General features: G+C 43.0%; 3 protein-coding genes across 8 annotated transcripts in view; 1 reads left to right on the forward strand and 2 right to left on the reverse strand.

Moving 5' to 3' along the window:
* The window catches only part of LOC112230108 (SH3 and PX domain-containing protein 2A), a 120,658-nt gene extending 110,804 nt beyond the window's left edge, over positions 1–9,854 (reverse strand). For 2 of the 3 annotated variants that reach the window (XM_042310950.1, XM_042310949.1), the window contains exon 1: positions 9,317–9,853. In XM_042310950.1, coding sequence (XP_042166884.1) covers positions 9,317–9,388 — 72 coding nt within the window. In that variant the 5' untranslated portion in view covers positions 9,389–9,853. Of the gene's footprint in view, positions 1–9,316 lie in introns of all 3 variants that reach the window. The other variant, XM_042310951.1, reaches the window with a different exon arrangement.
* An 875-nt stretch (positions 9,855–10,729) lies between these two features.
* Positions 10,730–13,421, reverse strand: LOC112230140 (CST complex subunit STN1-like). The gene is made up of 9 exons (XM_042310925.1): positions 12,957–13,421; positions 12,772–12,867; positions 12,566–12,643; positions 12,314–12,490; positions 12,009–12,129; positions 11,711–11,861; positions 11,454–11,591; positions 11,151–11,223; positions 10,730–11,042 (listed from the first exon to the last, which is right to left on the reverse strand). Exons 1-9 carry the CDS (start codon positions 13,102–13,104, stop codon positions 10,885–10,887), a joined length of 1,140 nt encoding a protein of 379 aa, XP_042166859.1. The 5' UTR covers positions 13,105–13,421; the 3' UTR covers positions 10,730–10,884.
* Positions 13,422–13,875: 454 nt separating this feature from the next.
* The window catches only part of LOC112230259 (STE20-like serine/threonine-protein kinase), a 45,183-nt gene continuing 38,220 nt past the window's right edge, over positions 13,876–20,838 (forward strand). For 3 of the 4 annotated variants that reach the window (XM_042310942.1, XM_042310943.1, XM_042310944.1), the window contains exons 1-2: positions 13,876–14,689; positions 16,674–16,838. In XM_042310942.1, the coding sequence (XP_042166876.1) occupies positions 14,537–14,689; positions 16,674–16,838 (318 nt within the window). In that variant the 5' untranslated portion in view covers positions 13,876–14,536. The remainder of the gene's footprint in view (positions 14,690–16,673; positions 16,839–20,838) is intronic. The other variant, XM_042310945.1, reaches the window with a different exon arrangement.

Raw genomic sequence — 20,838 nt, forward strand, 5'->3', positions numbered from 1 at the left:
AGTTAAAATGATCCCATCCCAACCAGCAGAACAGATGGATCTGTCCTCAAAGCAACCACAATGGAAAACAGAACTAGTCCATATCCACACCACACACAACCCATGCCCAAAATATCAAGCTTAAACCTAATGCCATCGTCCAACCTAAAATAGACAATATCATCCCTCAGGGAGTGAATGGGATTGAATGTGAGTTAACAGCCTAGTACAGCCCATCACTACCTGAAAGCAAAACAAACCTATACTGTAGGTGTCACCTCAATTATATTTCTGGATTGATATAGGATTAACTGTGAAGAATAGTGCTGTTTCGACACCTTGAAAAGCTATTTTTTCATTGACTCTCAGATGAGGGTAAAAAATTCCAGCAACGTTTTAAAATAGCGTTGCAGATTGACTCATGGTTCAAGTACAGCCAGTCGTGAGCGGCTGTTGGTCCACACAGCCAAAACACTCTGAATCATTGTTTTAGGGGACCAAACACACACACACACACACACACACACACACACACACAAAGTTACTCACTTCATAGTCAGTTAGAGGGAGTTAGATTTGTTTTTCTAATGTTACACAGGTTTAACACATTTGAACAACACAGTGTTATAAGAGTGAGTTGTCTTCCCAGCAACAGAAGGTGTGCTGATGGAATCCCAGATGGTGGGTAGTCAAGTGTTGCCGCACCGTTCAAATCAAGATAAAATCCCGGCCTTGCCATACGGTTAGACATTCTTGAATAGTATGCATGTCTGGGCAAATCAAACAATGTTGCAATTTCAAAACAGAAAACAAAAGAGACAATGTAGACAAAACAAAAAGTTTACAACATTTAGAAATAAGTTTATACATTACCCAACATTACCTTTACTGCATAACACCCTCTATTATACTACACTGTAGTTCCTTGGTATCCACATCACCAACAAACTAAAATGGTCGAAGCACACCAAGACAGTCATGAAGAGGGAATGACAAAACCAACTGCACCATCGAGAGCATCCTGACGGGTTGCATCACTGCCTGGTATGGCAGCTGCTCGGCCTCCGACCGCAAGGCACTACAGAGGGTAGTGCGTATGGTCCAGTACATCACTAGGGCCAAGCTTCCTGCCATCCTGGACCTCTATACCAGGCGGTGTCAGAGGAAGGCCCTAAAAATTGGCAAAGACCCCAGCCACCCTAGTCATAGACTGTTCTCTCTGCTACCGCACGGCAAGAGGTACCGGAGCGCCAGGTCTACAGCTTATTCCCCCAAGCCATGACTCCTGAACAGCTAATCAAATGGCTACCCAGACTATTTGCAATGCCTCCCCCTATTTTACGCTGCTGCTACTCTCTGTTGTTATCTATGCATAGTCACTTTAATAACTCTACCTACATGTACATACAGTGGGGCAAAAAAGTATTTAGTCAACCACCAATTGTGCAAGTTCTCCCACTTAAAAAGATGAGAGAGGCCTGTAATTTTCATCATAGGTACACTTCAACTATAACAGACAAAATTAGGGAAAAAAATCCAGAAAATCACATTGTAGGATTTTTTAGGAATTTATTTGCGAATTATGGTGGAAAATAAGTATTTGGTCAATAACAAAAGTTTATCTCAATACTTTGTTATATACCCTTTGTTGGCAATGACAGAGGTCAAACGTTTTCAGTAAGTCTTCACAAGGTTTTCACACACTGTTGCTGGTATTTTGGCCCATTCCTCCATGCAGATCTCCTCTAGAGCAGTGATGTTTTGGGGCTGTTGCTGGGCAACACGGACTTTCAACTCCCTCCAAAGATTTTCTATGGGGTTGAGATCTGGAGACTGGCTAGGCCACTCCAGGACCTTGAAATGCTTCTTACGAAGCCACTCCTTCATTGCCCGGGCAGTGTGTTTGGGATCATTGTCATGCTGAAAGACCCAGCCACGTTTCATCTTCAATGCCCTTGCTGATGGAAGGAGGTTTTCACTCAAAATCTCACGATACATGGTCCCATTCATTCTTTCCTTTACACAGATCAGTCGTCCTGGTCCCTTTGCAGAAAAACAGCCCCAAAGCATGATGTTTCCACCCCCATGCTTCACAGTAGGTATGGTGTTCTTTGGATGCAACTCAGCATTCTTTGTCCTCCAAACACGACGAGTTGAGTTTTTACCAAAAAGTTCTATTTTGGTTTCATCTGACCATATGACATTCTCCCAATCTTCTTCTGGATCATCCAAATGCTCTCTAGCAAACTTCAGACGGGCCTGGACATGTACTGGCTTAAGCAGGGGGACACGTCTGGCACTGCAGGATTTGAGTCCCTGGCGGCGTAGTGTGTTACTGATGGTAGGCTTTGTTACTTTGGTCCCAGCTCTCTGCAGGTCATTCACTAGGTCCGCCCGTGTGGTTCTGGGATTTTTGCTCACCGTTCTTGTGATCATTTTGACCCCACGGGGTGAGATCTTGCGTGGAGCCCCAGATCGAGGGAGATTATCAGTGGTCTTGTATGTCTTCCATTTCCTAATAATTGCTCCCACAGTTGATTTCTTCAAACCAAGCTGATTACCTACTGCAGATTCAGTCTTCCCAGCCTGGTGCAGGTCTACAATGTTGTTTCTGGTGTCCTTTGACAGCTCTTTGGTCTTGGCCCTAGTGGAGTTTGGAGTGTGACTGTTTGAGGTTGTGGACAGGTGTCTTTTATACTGATAACAAGTTCAAACAGGTGCCATTAATACAGGTAACGAGTGGAGGACAGAGGAGCCTCTTAAAGAAGAAGTTACAGGTCTGTGAGAGCCAGAAATCTTGCTTGTTTGTAGGTGACCAAATACTTATTTTCCACCATAATTTGCAAATAAATTCATTAAAAATCCTACAATGTGATTTTCTGGATTTTTTTTCTTCTCATTTTGTCTGTCATAGTTGAAGTGTACCTATGATGGACATTACAGGCCTCTCTCATCTTTTTAAGTGGGAGAACTTGCACAATTGGTGGCTGACTAAATACTTTTTTTTGCCCCACTGTATTACCTCAATTACCTCGACTAACCGGTACCCCTTGTATATAGCCTCGCCATTGTTATTTTACAGCTGCTCTTTAATTATTTGTTACTTTTCTTTCTTTTACTTTTTCTTGTTTTAAACTGCATTGTTGGTTAAGGGCTTGTAAGTAAGCATTTCACTGTAAGGTGAATGCCGAATAACTGTTGTATTCGGCGCATGTGACAAATAAAATTTGATTTGGTTGGTACTTACTGTACACATAGAACCCAGATTTAACGTCATTAAACATTTCCTGCATAATCACTCTTGGCAAATCCAGTCGTAAACCTGTAATGGTTGGCACGCTAGCCCTAGCTTCTAAAGATCAGCTGTTACCATCAGACCCACTTCTTGGTTTGGCAACCGGAACATTTAACAGCTAGATGGGTGGGGGAGATTTATGGAAACAATGGGCCCAACCTAAATCGTAATCACTGTAGCAGACTACATAATATATCATATAAATAGGAGGTTAAGGTTAATTAGTTCGGATATAAATGGTGATTCAGTTTATTACTGTTCAATTTAATTAAATATAATAGTTTATTACAATATAATTACATGTATTACTCTCTGGATATCCTGTGACATCAGCAACCGAAAGAAATACAGCAAATATATATTATATTCTGTTCTATTCAATTCTATTCTTCTGCACTCATGTCAACAGCCAAATGGGTTTGATGAGACATTCAAAAACAAAGAGGGAAAGTACATGCATGGACAAATACAAAGGAATCAAACAAGTTTGTGTCCCAGACACCCAGATCTAGCAAGAGAAAGCCCTTGTTCGTCATCATCTCTTGCTGTGATGCAGATGGTTTCAGCTTGGGAGACAGAAGTCTCATTCATGTCCGGCATTTCGGAGAAAGATTAATAAGAGCAAATTGGATCTCTGATTACTTCAATGAATCAACCATGAATCATAGGCTACACATTGCTATGATTCGCTTAGTTATGGTTTGACAGCTTTTATTCAGCGTTTCCCAAATTGCTCACCCTTTTCCACCACATATAGTGACTAGCAACCACAATATAACTCTAAATAAACCAAACTACAATAGTTTGTGTCTACGAATGGAGAAAATGACTTACTGTCTCTGTAGAACCCTTGTTCCCCAGTTTCCCAGTTTAAGAGTGAGGAAGGCTGAGCAGAGGGCTTGGTGGAGCATAGACTGTGGGCCTAGCCACAAAATTACACTGAACCACGCCTAAAACACTATACTTAACCTAACTTCTAAAACAGAAAGGCATTATATACTGCTGACCAGATTACTTTCATATGGATTATACGTGGTGATTGAATGAAGTACAAGGATGGAAAAACCATTCGCTTGAGAATAGGTCTAAAGGGAAATCCACTTTCCATAATAATCACAACTAAGCTAATAGAGACAGATTTATAAAACAAACAGGTGAAAAAGAGGTTACGGGCGACAAGACAGCTTGAAGACGTGTGCATGCGTGTCTGTGGCACCTTAACTGGGGAGGACGGGCTCATGGTAACAGCGTAAATGGACTGGTGTCGTACTCATCAAGCACATGAGTAGAGGAGATCCACACAAGTGGACTACAGGAGGCTGCTGAGGGCGTCTCATAATGTCTGGAATGGAGTAAATGGAATGGTATCTCATTCCGTTTCATTCACTCCAATTCCAGACATCACCAAGCCTCACTCAGCAGCTTCCCGTGACCCATGTGTGTGTGTATCTCCTCTACTCATTCACAAGGTCATACTGTACCAAGAGGACAAAAACCGCCTGCCGTCCAAGTCGAACTTTAACTAGACCAAGGGCTTTGGTTTGGCAGTGGCTCTATGGTGGGAAATCCCTTTAATACAGGTTTGCATAAGCTCTGCCAATATACTGCCCCTGATCGCCCACAAACCCAACCACCCCTCCTAAAACTGTGGTCACTTCCAGTTTTCACATCCTTCGCCTCTCTCTACCTTCTCTACCCCCATGGCATAGGAAGCACAGGCCTCCTTTCTCTCTCTCTTCCTCTCCCTAACCACAGCCTTAGAAAAAAAGGTGCCATCTAGAACCTAAATGGGTTCTTCAGCTGTCCCCATAGGACAACCCCTTGAAGAACCCTTTTTGGTTCCATGTAAATCTCTTTGTGGTTCCATGTAGAACCCTTTCCACAGAAGGTTCTAAATGGCACCCAAAGGGGTTCGATCTGGAACCAAAAAGGGTTCTCCTATGGGGACAGCCGAAGAACCCTTTTGGAACCCTTTTTTCTAAGAGTGCAGCAGCCTACAGGAAACAGGAAGAGAAGGCCTAGACCAGGCAAACAGAAGTTTTTCTGAGAGGGATAAGGAAAAAGCGGAAAAGTGTTGATTCAGCTGTTATTTCCTCTCTCTCTCTCTCTCTCTCTCTCTCTCTCTCACTCCCTGCTTTCAGTCTTGTCATGTACAGCAGAACAATCCACACAGAGTTGTTCATTGTATCCTGTTTCAATCAGTACAGCTCAGTTACGCAATCTTAGAGGCCTCACTTTCAAATGGCCACATTGGTAGATGACACACACAGTGAGGTACAGTTGCAGTATACTGTATGGCCAATTTCTCGCGGTAAGGGCAAGGGCTACCATTGCAAGCCCCACATAATGCCCACACTTGTCGTCCGTCTTCGCATCGTGACTCCTGAATGTGTCGACATACAGAAATGACATGGAGCCGGAGGCAATGTTTCATGTGGATTACTGGATATCAAAAGAATGGGATGTGCTACATATTTTATACTGTAAAAAATATATATATAAATAACAGTTTGTACATGTTGGTGACGATTAAGACGTGTTGCCTAATAAACATCCCATCTTGTAATAATCTGATCGTTTTATAGGTTGAAGAAGACTTCCCAACTGTTCCTGGCAAATAAAGTTTTCCAAGGTGACTAGACAACATCTGTCGGTGGTTGAGACATTCAGCAACATGTGTTCAGGGCTCCAGTAACAACATCCACTGATCCCTCCTTTCTATTTGATTTATTTAACCTTTATTTAACCGTTATTTAACCGTTATTTAACCGTTATTTAACCAGGCAAGTCAATTAATGACACATTCTTATTTGTACTGAACAAAATGATAAACACGACATGGAACAATTTGAAAGATTTTACTGCTTTACAGTTCATATAAGGAAATCGGTCAATTGAAATAAATGAATTATGCCCTAATCTATGGATTTCATATAACTGGGATTACAGATATGCATTTGTTGGTCACTGACACCTTTAAAAAAAAAAGTGGGGGCATGGATCAGAAAACCAGTTAGTATCTGGTGTGACAACCATTTGCCTCATGCAGGGCAACACATCTGCTTGCATAGAGTTTATCAGGCTGTTGATTGTGGCCTTGTTGTCTTCAATAGCTGTGCGAAGTTGCTGGATATTGGCGGAACTAAAAACACGTTGTGGTATACATCCATCCAGAGCATCCCAAACATGCTCAATTGGTGGCATGTCTGGTGATGCAGACTATGGAAGAACTGGAACATTTACAGATTTATTTCAGAACATTAAATTCTCCGGCAAGAGCTCAGGTGGACATATCTGCAGTCAGCATGCCAATTGCATGCTCCCTCAAAACATGAGACATCTGTGGCATTGTGCTGTGTAACAAAACTGCACATTTCAGAGTGGACTCTTATTGTCCCCAGTGCAAGGTGCACCTGTGTAATAATAATGCTGTTTAATCAGCTTCTTGATGTGCCACACCTGTCAGGTGGATGAATTATCTTGGCAAAGCAGAAATGCTCACTAACAGGGATGTAAACAAATTTGTCCACAACATTTTAGAGAAATAAGCTTTTTGTGTTCATGGACATTCCTGGGATCTTTAAATTTGGCTCATGAAACATGGGACAAACACTTTACATGTTGCGTTTATATTTTTGTTCAGTCTACAATGACGGCCTGACGACTATGTAACACAAAACGGCCAACACAGACAGAAGACACTGGCAACAGTACAAATACAAACAGTAGATGTATGCGTGTGTCATTTAAAACCACATGCTTCCTTACAAGGCAACGCAAACTAGTGACATCGGGAGACAATTAGAAACAGCTACATGTCTCAACAACCTGTTCATCTATTTGTCCTTTGAACTCCTCCAGTGACACCAGGTCCTGTCGTTTTATGTTGGCTTGGTGGGAATTCCAGACCTGTCGGCTGAGTAATGAAAGGACCTTTTTCCACGCTCTGTTACGAATTTCGGAACAGTTTGCATGAAACAAGATTGAGATTTGAGCTTGTATGAGTTCTCATTTCGAGCTAGAAGAGAGGATAGATAAATTGGCACACACAATCAAATGAAACGCACACACACACACACACCTCCAAGGCCTCTTGTTCAGTGACAGGGCGAGCCTGTGTGAAGTGAACAGAGGACAATGACTTCACTGACGACAGACGTCAGCACATCACCCTGACTCACACACATACAGACACCACTCGCTTTCCTGCTGGACCCTATCGTCGTCAAACTGAGGAAAACAATGGGCCAAGCCTAAAGCCCAGCCTAATAAAAACCCTTGACTGTGATTCTCTCAGTGAGCAGTAATCATTCGAAAAACAGAGACCTTTTCACTCAGGTCATCATTCTGTTTTTGATGACTCAATAAATATTTGAGTAGGAAACGACCCCCTGGAGGCCTGTTTTATGATGCTAAACAACAACTAGCACTGCTGCTTCTGACTAAAGGGACGTCCAAAAGGTTTCCAAATGTTGTTGGCTTGATTGACTAGCGGTGGCTTCGTTTGAAAAGCAAATACTACTCGTCTCACCTGAACAAGAGAGAAGCGGTATTGTAATATTTTCTGTGTCTAAGCAGACGTGTCCCCCTGGGTCCGATGACCACTTCACCCCTGACAAAGACTTGTGTCTCATTCCCCTTCTCTCTCTCACTCTGTTGTCATAGGATAAGTGTTTCCAGCTGTTTTCACCAACAGAGTGTTGAGATTGGTGAGGGACAGAATTTCTCTCTCTCTCTCTCTCCCTCCCTCCCTCCCGCTCTCACTCACACACACACACACACACACACACACACACACACACACACACACACACACACACACACACACACACACACACACAGTCTGGGGATTACTCCCTCCAGTTTCTTCTCACAGTGACTAGCTAGTGGTGATCCCAGGGGCATGGTAGCAATGGAAACTAGGCCAGAGAGAGGCCCATGAGACTGCACAGCCCCAAAACACAACTGAACACAACACTGGCCTGAGAATCACCAGCAACTAACAACGTGCAATACATGTAGTATGTCTAATGGTTAGGTAGGTCTATGTGGATCTGATGGCTGTTAGTGCATGGTGTTCCTTGCAGGTTAGGTATAATATATGGTCTGTAAGCTACAACATCCCAAAAGCATGCATGTGTGTAAATCTTAAAGAGATATTGATGTCTAAGCACACTACAGGCAAATTCTGTGTATGATTATTTCAACAGCAACAAGGAGTGTTTGAGTTGACAACATCTAGTATGATCATATTTAATGAGATTTATAATAACTTGTTTGTTAGCGATGTATAGCGGCCCCACGAGTCTGGAGTGTAATGAGATATTGATTCGTATGCCTGCTGAAGGCAAAGTTCAAAAATATCACTTTCCCAAGAGTACAGTAAGCTGCCTTGAGGGACCCATAGGTAGACTACAGTAGCTCCGTGTTCAATTGTACAACACCGAGGATGACTACTAAACTAATAGATGAGTTTATGATAAACATTTAAGGGTAGTCTATCCAATCATTCACTTTGGCTAATGCCTGCAGTACGATACTAACAGTGAATCCGTCTAATTAACGAACGGGTGGCCCCGGGAATCAAACCCACAACCCTGGCGGTGCAAGCGCCATGCTCTACCAACTGAACCACACTGGACAACTTACGTCATAAGTAGTATGTCGTACCACCATTTATGACAAAGGTTGTTATCGTTCTCATGGCATAGTCTCGACAGATGTGGTATTCTAAGAAACTCCCTTGATATACCAAACTAGGCTATATTAGTTCCAGTTGAATAATGCATTACAGTTCATCTCCTACACAATTTGATAAATGGAGATATTGATTGGCAGACTGAATCAATAACTCATGAATCATTGGCTAGTTTAATCAAAACTGTGATGAGCTGCGATGACTGGTGTAGGCTATAAGTGGGGAAACCTTTCACCGTGTATTCTATTCATAAATAGATACAGAATATATGAGGTAGTCATTGTAGTTCGGATTTTGAATGGACCCAGGTAGGTAGATAAATGGTGAGGGGGTATCCTACTCACGTAATGTTTGGACGGATTGCGCCGCTTCTCCACGTCCACGACTTTTACATCCAACACTGTCCGAAACTGCATCTTGACGTTGGAAATGGCTACAGCGTACACACACAATAAATGCAATATCCCAGTTTCTGTAGTAGGCTATAGCCTCTGCAGTTCAAGAAACGTTGAAGAACAACTCAAAAAGGGCATTCATTGATTGGGTTGTCGAGTCTAGCTAATGTTCAGGCGCAAGGAATAAAATGTATTGGCTTGACGATGCGTAATATACCCAAATGCAGAATATATCATAGTCGCTATCAATTGAGAATCTATCTTTATATGACTAAAACATTCTGCCCGAAATCCAAAAGGCGAGATCTTCACGTTGGACAACAAGGCAGGCTGGCCAGCGGTCGCATGCTGAGGAGGTCACCTCAAATAGGAAAGTGGAGCGAGTTCCTTTGTGTGGACCACAATACCTTCGGCGAGGGGTGCATACCTGTAGGCTATATAGGGTTGGAGTAGGCAAAAAAAGCCACCGAATTCACCGCCAAATGCCTCCAGAAGCAAGCAAGGCGCAGAGCAATTCCTTTTTTTTGGGGGGGGGTGTTAGTGGGATGGGCTTGCTTGTGGTGTGATGAAGCACTAGAGGTAAACTGTACTAGAAGGTTGAAGTCCCATTCCAACTCATAGATTATGGAATACTTGCATGTAGTTCTGAGTATCTTGGCAATGTCTATATGTTTGTAAACATTTAGATATGTTGGAAAAGATGCGTAATCATGGTAATAATCTTCACAAGCTGTAACGGTTCCTTAAAGTGCTCCCAAGAGTGGCTACAATGTAGCTAATGACAAGAAAAATGTGAACGTCACACTGCGCTTAAACCATGTAAGGATACTTTTTATGGATGTGATTGGTTTCAGCATAACAATTCAATTATCTCCATTATCAAAAGCATGTATGGTTAAATAGCCATTAAAAAGGCTACAAATAGCTATAACAACCTATTAGTTCCTTAGGCCTAGATAGCATAAAGCATTCCATATATTGCTTCTTATGCCTCGCAGTTTCTTTGACAACGGTGGCAACTGAGTCATAAGACGCTATAGGCTGCCCTCATCAATAGCTTGGACGTATGGATACAGATGTTTCAAAGTGGACCAATCAGCGACGGGCTGCATCGCGGTGCATATTAAACGACGAAATACTGCCCCCGTGTGCAAAATGAACATATGCTCCAAATTGAATTCTAAATCCAGGTATTATACACATATTTTACACAACTTTTGCACATTGAAAAAATATATATATATTGCAGAAAACCGCTTGTCCTGTACTCTTTAAAAATGCATTACAAATGTACATAGCTCTAGCATGATTGATAGCAACTGATATCTTGAAGATGGCCATCTTAAGTAATAATCAAATGCATTAAGGGTCATATTTATTAGGGCACACGTTATATATATTTTTCCAACAGAAAACAAAAACATGCGTTTCTTATTGGACAAGGTCGGATGGTACCTCCCCGTTTCACTCCCATTTCAGACAGCTTGTGGAATGTCCCCAGAATGTCTAAGTCAGCGTCAGAGGATAGTGTAATGACTGTCGCTGGTGCTGATGATGTCACTATTACACTCCAGAGCTTTGAGGACCAGCACCAAAGCTGCCTTGCTCACGTTGCGACTGTACCTCTGTCTCACACTGGACAGGATGTGCAGGATGTGGCAACCCTTTTCCGCATCTGGCAACGCGAGAGAAAGACCATCAATACATATTAGAATACACTGGTATAGCAGTGTATTTATTGTAAAGTACTCTAAATGAGTAAGAAGAGGGGAAATGCCCTTACATTTCTCTCGTCTGCAATCTTCCCGAAGAATGTCTCGGACTGCCATGAGAAGATCCTTGTCCCGTTCCGTTACCTAAAGGGGAGAAATACAGTAGAATCAATACTTGTGTCATTCCAATATAACCTTCAGTCACCACAGTAATACAATGAAAGATCAGTCTCAAAATCTTTCATTCTTGTATGCTGAGCACTTTGCTTGTGTCCCACATCCCATGAGCCTCAGGGTCAATGTGTTTGATGAGCTTCGCATAGCACTTAGTTCCTCTGTGATATCTATCTTCATGTGCTGCTGCTGCTGCTTACATGGTAGACCTCATCCTGACATTTGACCTTGCGGAACACCAAGCCTTCGTCCTGCAGGATCTGAAGGCTCTTCTGGAGTAGCTCCCGGAGCTGTTTGAAAGATGTTGGGGGACCCGATGATGGACCAGCCTCAGGCTCCTAGCATCGAATCAGATTTGAAAAAATACAGTCCCACTTTAAAAAGAACAGCTTAAAAGCTTAAGGATGCCTTCGTAAACCCTTTATAAGGCCTACATAGATGTCCATAGATGTTCTACCTGTTCTGATGCCGTCTTCTGAGGTTGTCTGGAGACCAGAGGCTGTAAAAGGTCCTGGACATCATAGGGTCTGAACCTGGTGACTTCTTTCTCTTTCAGGAAGTCCTTCAGGATACGAGTGGCTCTGCCAAGCAGGTAGGAAGCAGAACCACTGCAGGAATACCAAATAAGCCATAAAGATATCCACAAAAACATCAGTAAATCAAAGTTTGAAGTAAATATCATACATAATAGCCAAAATGACACTGCACCTCACTGACCAGCAATTGAATACAGCTAAAGAGATTATCAGACCTACCCTTGAATGTTCTGTGCACTGCTGTCCAGATGGAATGGTTTATCATAGCACTGTCTGTAGAGCTGAGGAACCTCCATCATCCAGGATATCTGGACCGCCATCACCGGGTCTGACACTTTATCTACAACCAACGAATGGGGGGGGGGACATTAGAGATTGTATGGACAACAATAACTCAGGTTTAATAAACTGTGTATAGTTGAAATGCAGAAGTGTGTGTGTGTGTGTGTGTGTGTCCATATGCGCATGACCGTGCATGCCTGCGTCTGTGTGACCATATTCATGCGTGTCACCTCTCCACTCACAGTATGTAGAGGCCATTATCTCTCGCTGTTGTCTGGAGGTCTTGACGGGCCCTCGCACCCTGAGCAGTTCTCCTATCTCCAGGTGGGAGCTGCTGTGTTGGGCTTGCCGTAGTTTCTTCAGCTCGCTGGCTGGGTTGAAGTCTTCACAAGCGCTGCTACCGAAAGCCCTCGCCCATACTGAAGATAATACACAGCCAACCGTGAACACGAACAGGGTTGACACACAGCTATAATGAGAATATCTGCACTTACGTGTAGCAGGGTCACCTTGCTCCCTCCACTGTTCATCTTTCCAGCAAAGGCTGTTTATAACACCAGTACCATCATCAACTGTGAAGCAATGATAACAGCAGCCATATTGGATTTACATGGACTCAATATTTGCATGTGGATGTTAGTTTGATATGAGGAGACAAAGTAGGAATATTTCAAACGAATCACTTGAGCTTCACTGTTACCTCCGTAACAGAAGAAGTCTTCTCGCTCTCGCTTGTACACCACAGTCCCGAGCACATCGACTTTGAATATCGGGTGAGAGTTGTAGAAGTATATCCCTAGGTTAGGGGAAGTGAAATGGGTTAGCTAGTGAAGTTGAATAAACATGACAGTGGCATTCATGTTGTCAAACTGAAGGTAACAGTACCTGACACTTGACAGGACTCTCTCATATGTAGGATGTCTTTGACATAGAGCCTGTTGAAAGCGTTAAACATTGGGTCCAGTCCCCACAGCATTGAAGGCGGTTCCTCCCAGACACTATCCTCCTCTGGTTCTGTCGCTTCAGGCTGCATACCATCCTAGGCGACTCACTACACGCGATCAAAAACAACCAAAAGTAGCACGCTAACCTACTTAAGAAAGCTTTACTCGTCTCTCCCTCGCTTGGTTAATTTGTTTTGCTTCGTTTTCCCGGGAAATGTTTTGAGATTTGAGCAAATATTTGCACAGCTTCCGCAAAAGTCCGAGTTTCCGGTCACGTGAATAAGAAAATAGAGGAAAATAGAACAGATGAAATAAACCATGCATTTATGTAAACATCTTTTAATCGTGAAGGACGATTATTAATAGATGTAAATGTAGTAAAGACGACAATGTTGAAAAGTTTGCGGCTGTGCGTGCGAGTGCACGTCTCGCATGGGTATCTGGGACATGTCGTTTTAAGCCATTGAATGAGAGAAGAAAGAAACCCATCATTGTATCAGAGACCTAATTATCTCTCATATTGATGCAATTATCAAAATTGAACATTTTCAATATTAGGGGAAATGTGCTATCCTTTTTAATGAGGCTATATGGCTTTTCTTTCTCGTTCAATTTGACTTAGGATTTACAAAATGTTGCAGGGCTGAACAATAGACCTGGACTATAAATGTATTGAATAGGCTTCTACAAAATGTCGTACTCCTTAAAATATTATTTAAAAGTTTCCTTTAATTTATGAATCGTTTCTAAACACATAATGCTGGCCTCCAGTGCTGAGGGTGGAAGCAACGCGCTCTAGATGCTCTTTCCTCCACCATCAATCAAGCGTGAAGAAGTGAAAGAACTACAGTTGCGGGCTCATGAACGCGCATTTGACACCAAATCCTCTAGATTATTGGACCCCGTGCCTCGCCAAGGGAAAGAAGATTGTTTTACCATACCAACGGTGTTTTTATTCGCTATATATACATTCAAGTGACGTTGGGGGATCGAATATAACATTTCATGGAATAGAATTCTTTGGAAGGGTCGTTTCTGTATCTTCTCTGTCTCTGCTCTTTGGTTGAGGAAAGAGCCCTGCCGCTTGCGTTGTCAGGCCAGTGTTGGTTGGAACAACAGTAGCTTCCCGTGCTTACTTTGCACTGTGAAAGTCTATTCTTTGGACGGAAATACAATGCCAGGAGACATCAAAGTGAATATTGTTGGTGTAAGAATCAACAATAGGCCATGATGTCGGTGGAACTTCATTTTGTTATGGGATAACTGGGATATCGTTGCCATTATAACGGGTTGATCATTAATAATTTCAGTTGGAACAGTATTTGAAATCATTCTGAATTGTTATAATACTGTAACATATTGAATATGCCACCTCAGAGTCTGCTTGACTCACAAGAACACCAAGGGACCTAAGTAAACACAACAGTTCAAGTCCTATGCGGTAGAACGCACTGATGATCTTCGTGTTGCTGGATATTCATTCCTTTGTCAACTGTCTATCTGAAGAAGGCAGGCGTGAAAATGGCATCCTTTTTCAATTTCCGTAAAATCTTTAAATTGGGTGCTGAGAAGAAAAAGAAACAGTATGAGCATGTCCACAGAGATGAGAACCCAGAGGAGATATGGGAGATCATTGGAGAACTGGGGGATGGAGCCTTTGGGAAAGTCTATAAGGTAGGATAGGTCCTTTTTGGGTCATTGTAGATCTCTTCTGATTCATTGTAGCAATGATGATGACATTGTGAGCACATTACATTTTACAGGTTTGAAACCATGTTTCAAGAATTATCAATCATGTCATGTGTGTGTTCATCTCAGTCCACTCTGCTGTAACCAATTGGAGTAGTATATCTTACATCGTGTTCCTTGGAATTGTTCCCTTCGGCTACGACTGGAAGTGTTATTTCTTACTCTATGATTAGGACTAAGACCAACATTGGATTAATGACTGCCATTCTTTTCATTTTGGTCAACAATGTCAACTACACTGCCTCCAGTCCACACACGCACGCACACACGCACAGCTATTTCTTCCCGAACTCGGATTGCCATTCACAGCAGCCCTAAAATCATGTTAGATCGAGTCCCAATAAAATTGTGGCATTGTTTTCACCGACCTCAATGCATGGGCAGAGCAAAAAGCATTGTTTACATGAGTGACATTGAATGTGATCACCGGTGAGTGGAGGGCCAAGACCAGTAGCAGGGTGCTTTGTCGACGCTTTAACAATTAGCTTGTTTGTTCTTCTGTAGCCACCAGCCTATTTATGGGCATGGTGTAATGGTATAATAATAGCTATCTGGATCCCTACCATGATTGTGCTCTGTTTTCAATTTATTTCTGATCTATTAATAGAACTGTGTGGTCAGTTATGGTTTCCAAGTCAAATCAAATCAAATCAAATTTTATTTGTCACATACACATGGTTAGCAGATGTTAATGCGAGTGTAGCGAAATGCTTGTGCTTCTAGTTCCGACAAGAGCAAGTAATCTAACTAACAATTCCAAAAAAACTACTGTCTTATACACAGTGTAAGGGGATAAAGAATATGTACATAAGGATATATGAATGAGTGATGGTACAGAGCAGCATAGGCAAGATACAGTAGATGATATCGAGTACAGTATATACATATGAGATAAGTATGTAAACCAAGTGGCATAGTTAAAGTGGCTAGTGATACATGTATTACATAAGGATGCAGTCGATGATATAGAGTACAGTATCAACGTATGCATATGAGATGAACAATGTAGGGTAAGTAACATTATATAAGGTAGCATTGTTTAAAGTGGCTAGTGATATATTTACATCATTTCCCATCAATTCCCATGATTAAAGTGGCTGGAGTAGAGTCAGTGTCATTGACAGTGTGTTGGCAGTAGCCACTCAATGTTAGTGGTGGCTGTTTAACAGTCTGATGGCCTTGAGATAGAAGTCTAACTATTACTTGTCGTAGAGAATCCCGTATGCCTTAAGTCAGTTTAGTAACAGATGCCATGTGAAGTTGCCTACTACTACAACCAAACTGTTGGCTGCTCCATGAACAAAGCATAATAACATTTACTCTAAGACTACTCCCAAGAATAGGATATGATGGACCTTTCTGGCATTACTAGAGCTACAACAGGCCAATCGAAGCACATCTGTGGGAAGTACATTTTCCAGTAATATTCTAACGTCCTGGGCGGAGAGGCATCGCTACGATACCAACTACAATATGCTGCAATCTCATGACGAGTTTTGAACCGGCCTCCAAACACCCCATCGATTCATAGTGAAAAAGAAGTGTGTGTGTGTGTGTGCTGAATATGGATCCATCGTGTGTAATGTGATAATACAGGATAATGTATTGAAATCATTCCGATGGCAGACGTGACCTGAGGAACACACCCAGGTTAAGAGGAAGTGCCATATCACCCCGGACCACGGACGTCATGTGAAATCTCATATCAACTCTTCTCTTGAATCCTATTTATGACAGCAACAACGGGACCCATTCTGTTCTATAATTTCCATTGTCATGAAGCCCCCAAAATAACACACTCACTCTAACCTTGGTGCGTCTTCTGCTAATGTCAACAGAACTCAAGTCTATTCCATTGTCAGAAGCCACCATTTAATAACCCTCTCACTTCTACCTGTGTGATTCTTAGGCCCAGAACAAGCAAACAGGCATTCTGGCTGCAGCTAAAGTGATCGACACCAAGACGGAGGAGGAGCTGGAGGACTATATGGTAGAGATCGATATCCTGGCCTCCTGCGACCATCACAACATAGTGAAGCTGCTGGACGCCTTCTACTACGACGGCAAGCTATGGGTGAGTAGGGAGGGGCGTTCTCAGCGGAGGCTTGGCTTTGTTAGCGGTGCTGCTGTGACAGTGTATTGATGTTCGTGATAGCACAAACTCTGAATAGCACAAACTCTTGTCTATTCACCGAAACATTGGTTGTGAGATGGAGTGGTTCATGGAGAATCGGCGAAGACCAGCAGTGTGCTGCGATGTCGTCCTTTGTTGGGGCCTCTTAACTAGGCCGTTGTGAGGACTGACCTGTGTCATGGTTGATCATCAGTACAACGGAAGGTTCATCCTCCTCTCACACATACGCTACCTTGGTTATCGTCTTCCCAGGTCAAAGTTCAAACTGGCACCGATACTAGCAGCATTTATTGTAGTTTATTGCCATATTTAATAGGGAAATTCATTTTTGTATTACAGTGTATTATTATATTGCCTTTTTCGTCTTCATGATATCACTGAGTGATGTTGTGTCTTTCTGTCACTGCTCACAATAACTGGAGTTCGTCCATATAACCCTCTCTTTGTGTACACATTGTTCTAGTCCTCACCTTCAGGATGGTGGTCACTTCCTGTGAATTTTGATTGGATTTGGGGATCTAGTTTCAGGTTACTTTTCCCGGGGCACCCCTGTGTCCGAAGATAACGGTGAAATAATTGCATTGTGGTCATGCATATATTAGGATATTTGTGCACTCAGGGATTGCGAGGCGTAGTTCGATCATATCTAACTAGCTCGTAAATAAGGGCCCATCTGTTTTGTTTTTGGTGTTCTTGGCATAGGACACCTAAAGTGAAACAAGCTATATAGGAATAAAATACAAAATAATACATATAAAACAAAGGCATTTTCACCTTTCATTCAGGAAAAATTGATTCAACAAATAATACGTAATATAGCGTCTAAATCCACAAGTTCAGTTCGTCTAAGGTGCTACCTGATAGGTTACATACCCAAGCCTCCCAAGAGCTCGAGACGAAAGCTCCATTGCTTTTCTTCAAGCTGGGAAATAATACGTGTCTCCCTCTCTGCCGACAATAGAAACATCCACATAGACATATTATCAGTAATCAGACTCATCAAAAGCTGTGAAATTAAGTATGAAATGCAGTATTTGGTTACACTGCAGCTCTGTTGAGTGCTCGGCCCTTTCCTCTCCGTTGTCTGCCGAACAATGGCTCCTAGCCCAATGGCGGTTGTGTATTGATTATTATCTCTGCTTTTAAAAAAAAAAATAATAATTTAACTAGGCAAGTCACTTAAGAACAAATTCTCATTTACAATGACGCCCTAGGAACAGTAGGTTAGGGGCAGAACGACCGATTTCTGCCTAGTCAGCTCGGGGATTTGATCTAACAACCTTTCGGTTACTGGCCCAGTGCTCTAACCACTGGGCTACCTGCCGCACCTACATGCCGCTTACATGGTAGCTGGTGTGTAACTAGAGATTAGCACAGGAGCTCTTGCTGTAGATGAAAGACTTGACGTTCTAAAAGGCTGTGTAGAAGTCAAGTCTGAGGAGAAGGATTTATTTTGTCTTCCTCATTTGATATGGCTCTGATAACGATGTGGTAAAACCACATTATGTTTTTTAAGGGTTAGATTAGTGACCGTAGCCATTTTTATGTTTCATCAATTTCATTTCGCTTCAGTCACACTGAACTCTTTTTACCATGCACGTACCCACTTTGCAAGTTAATGAATAGACTAGAGTTAGCCCTGTATATAATGCAGAGTGGCCGTGGAATCCACTTTTTTGCATCCTTCTTCCCGCCAGCTAAAGGTCCCGAAGCTTCTGCACATGTGCAGGATTCTCTACTTTGCCCACAGTCTCTGCTCTACTCGTAGACAACAGGCCACTCTGGCGAACGGTGCTCGATTAATAAAGTTAGATCAAAGCTGAATCCATGTCTGCAGGATCACACAATGATGGTATTCTACATAACAGAATGAGCCACTAAGGTAAAACGTGTGATTTGATTGAAACCAAACTCGTGTAGGCTACAGTGTAACACCATCTGCTCTAAAATGCGCTCACGGTACATCATTCAAAACAACACTGTAGGCTACCTCGGAACAACACTGTAGGCTACCTCGGAACAACACTGTAGGCTACCTCGGAACAACACTGTAGGCTACCTCGGAACAACACTGTAGGCTACCTCGGAACAACACTGTAGGCTACCTCGGAACAACACTGTCGGCTACCTCGGAACAACACTGTCGGCTACCTCGGAACAACACTGTCGGCTACCTCGGAACAACACTGTCGGCTACCTCGGAACAACACTGTCGGCTACCTCGGAACAACACTGTAGGCTACCTCGGAACAACACTGTAGGCTACCTCGGAACAACACTGCAGGCTACCCTCGGAACAACACTGTAGGCTACCCTCGGAACAACACTGTAGGCTATCCTCGGAACAACACTGTAGGCTACCTCGGAACAACACTGTAGGCTACCTCGGAACAACACTGTAGGCTACCCTCGGAACAACACTGTAGGCTACCCTCGGAACAACACTGTAGGCTACCCTCGGAACAACACTGTAGGCTACCCTCGGAACAACACTGTAGGCTACCCTCGGAACAACACTGTAGGCTACCCTCGGAACAACACTGTAGGCTACCCTCGGAACAACACTGTAGGCTACCCTCGGAACAACACTGTAGGCTACCCTCGGAACAACACTGTAGGCTACCCTCGGAACAACACTGTAGGCTACCCTCGGAACAACACTGTAGGCTACCCTCGGAACAACACTGTAGGCTATCCTCGGAACAACACTGTAGGCTATCCTCGGAACAACACTGTAGGCTATCCTCGGAACAACACTGTAGGCTATCCTCGGAACAACACTGAGATCTAGGAGATCTTACGGTGCCTTCGGGAAGTATTCAGACCCTTTGACTTTTTCCACATTTTGTTGGCTACAGCCTATTTCTAAAAATATATATTTTTTTAAATTCCCCCTTCATCAATCTACACACAATATCCCATAATGACAAATCAAAAACGTGTTTTTAAAATAAAAAATCTTAAATATCACATTCAGACCCTTTACTTAGTACTTTGTTGATGCAACTTTTGCAGCGATTACAGCCTTGAGCCTTCTTGGGTATGAGGCTATAAGCTTGGCACACCTGTATATGGGGAGTTTTTCCCTTTTTTCTCTGCAGATCCTCTCAAGCACTGTCAGGTTGGATGGGGAGTGTTGCTGCACAGCTATTTTCAGGTGTCTCCAGAGATGTTCGATCAGGTTCAAGTTCGGGCTCTGGCTGGGCCAATCCAGGACATTCAGAGACTTGTCCCGAAGCCACTCCTGTGTTGTCTTGACTGTGTGCTTAGGGTCGTTGTCCTGTTGGAAAGGGAACCTTTGTCCCAGTCTGAGGTCCTGAGCACTCTGGAGACTATTTTCATCAAGGATCTCTCCTGTACTTTGCGCTGTTCATCTTTGCCTCAATCCTGACTAGTCTCCCAGTCTCTGCCGCTGAAAAACATACCCACAGCATGATGCTGCCACCACCATGCTTCACTGTAGGGATGGTGCGTGGTTTCCTCCAGACGTGACGCTTGGCATTCAGGCCAAATAGTTCAATCTTGGTTTCATCAGACCAGAGAATCTTGTTTCTCATGGTCTGAGAGTCTTTAGGTGCCTTTTGGCAAACTCCAAGCAGGCCGTCAGGTGCCTTTAACTGAGGAGTGGCTTCTGTCTCTCCACTCTACCATAAAGGCCTGATTGGTGGAGTGCTGCAGAGATGGCTGTCCTGGAAGGTTCTATACACATATAGGAACTCTAGAGCTCTGTCAGAGTGACCATCAGGTTCTTGGTCACCTCCCTGACCAAGTCCCTTCTCCACCGATTGCTCAATTTGGCTGGGCGGCCAGCTCTAGGAAGAATCTTGGTGGTTCCAAACTTCTTTCGTTTAAGATGATGGAGGCCACTGTGTTCTTGGGGACCTTTAATGCTGCAGAAATGTTTTGGTATCCTTCCCCAGATCTGTGCCTCTACACAATC

Source organism: Oncorhynchus tshawytscha, linkage group LG32, assembly GCF_018296145.1.
Source record: "Oncorhynchus tshawytscha isolate Ot180627B linkage group LG32, Otsh_v2.0, whole genome shotgun sequence".
Lineage (NCBI taxonomy): Eukaryota > Metazoa > Chordata > Actinopteri > Salmoniformes > Salmonidae > Oncorhynchus > Oncorhynchus tshawytscha.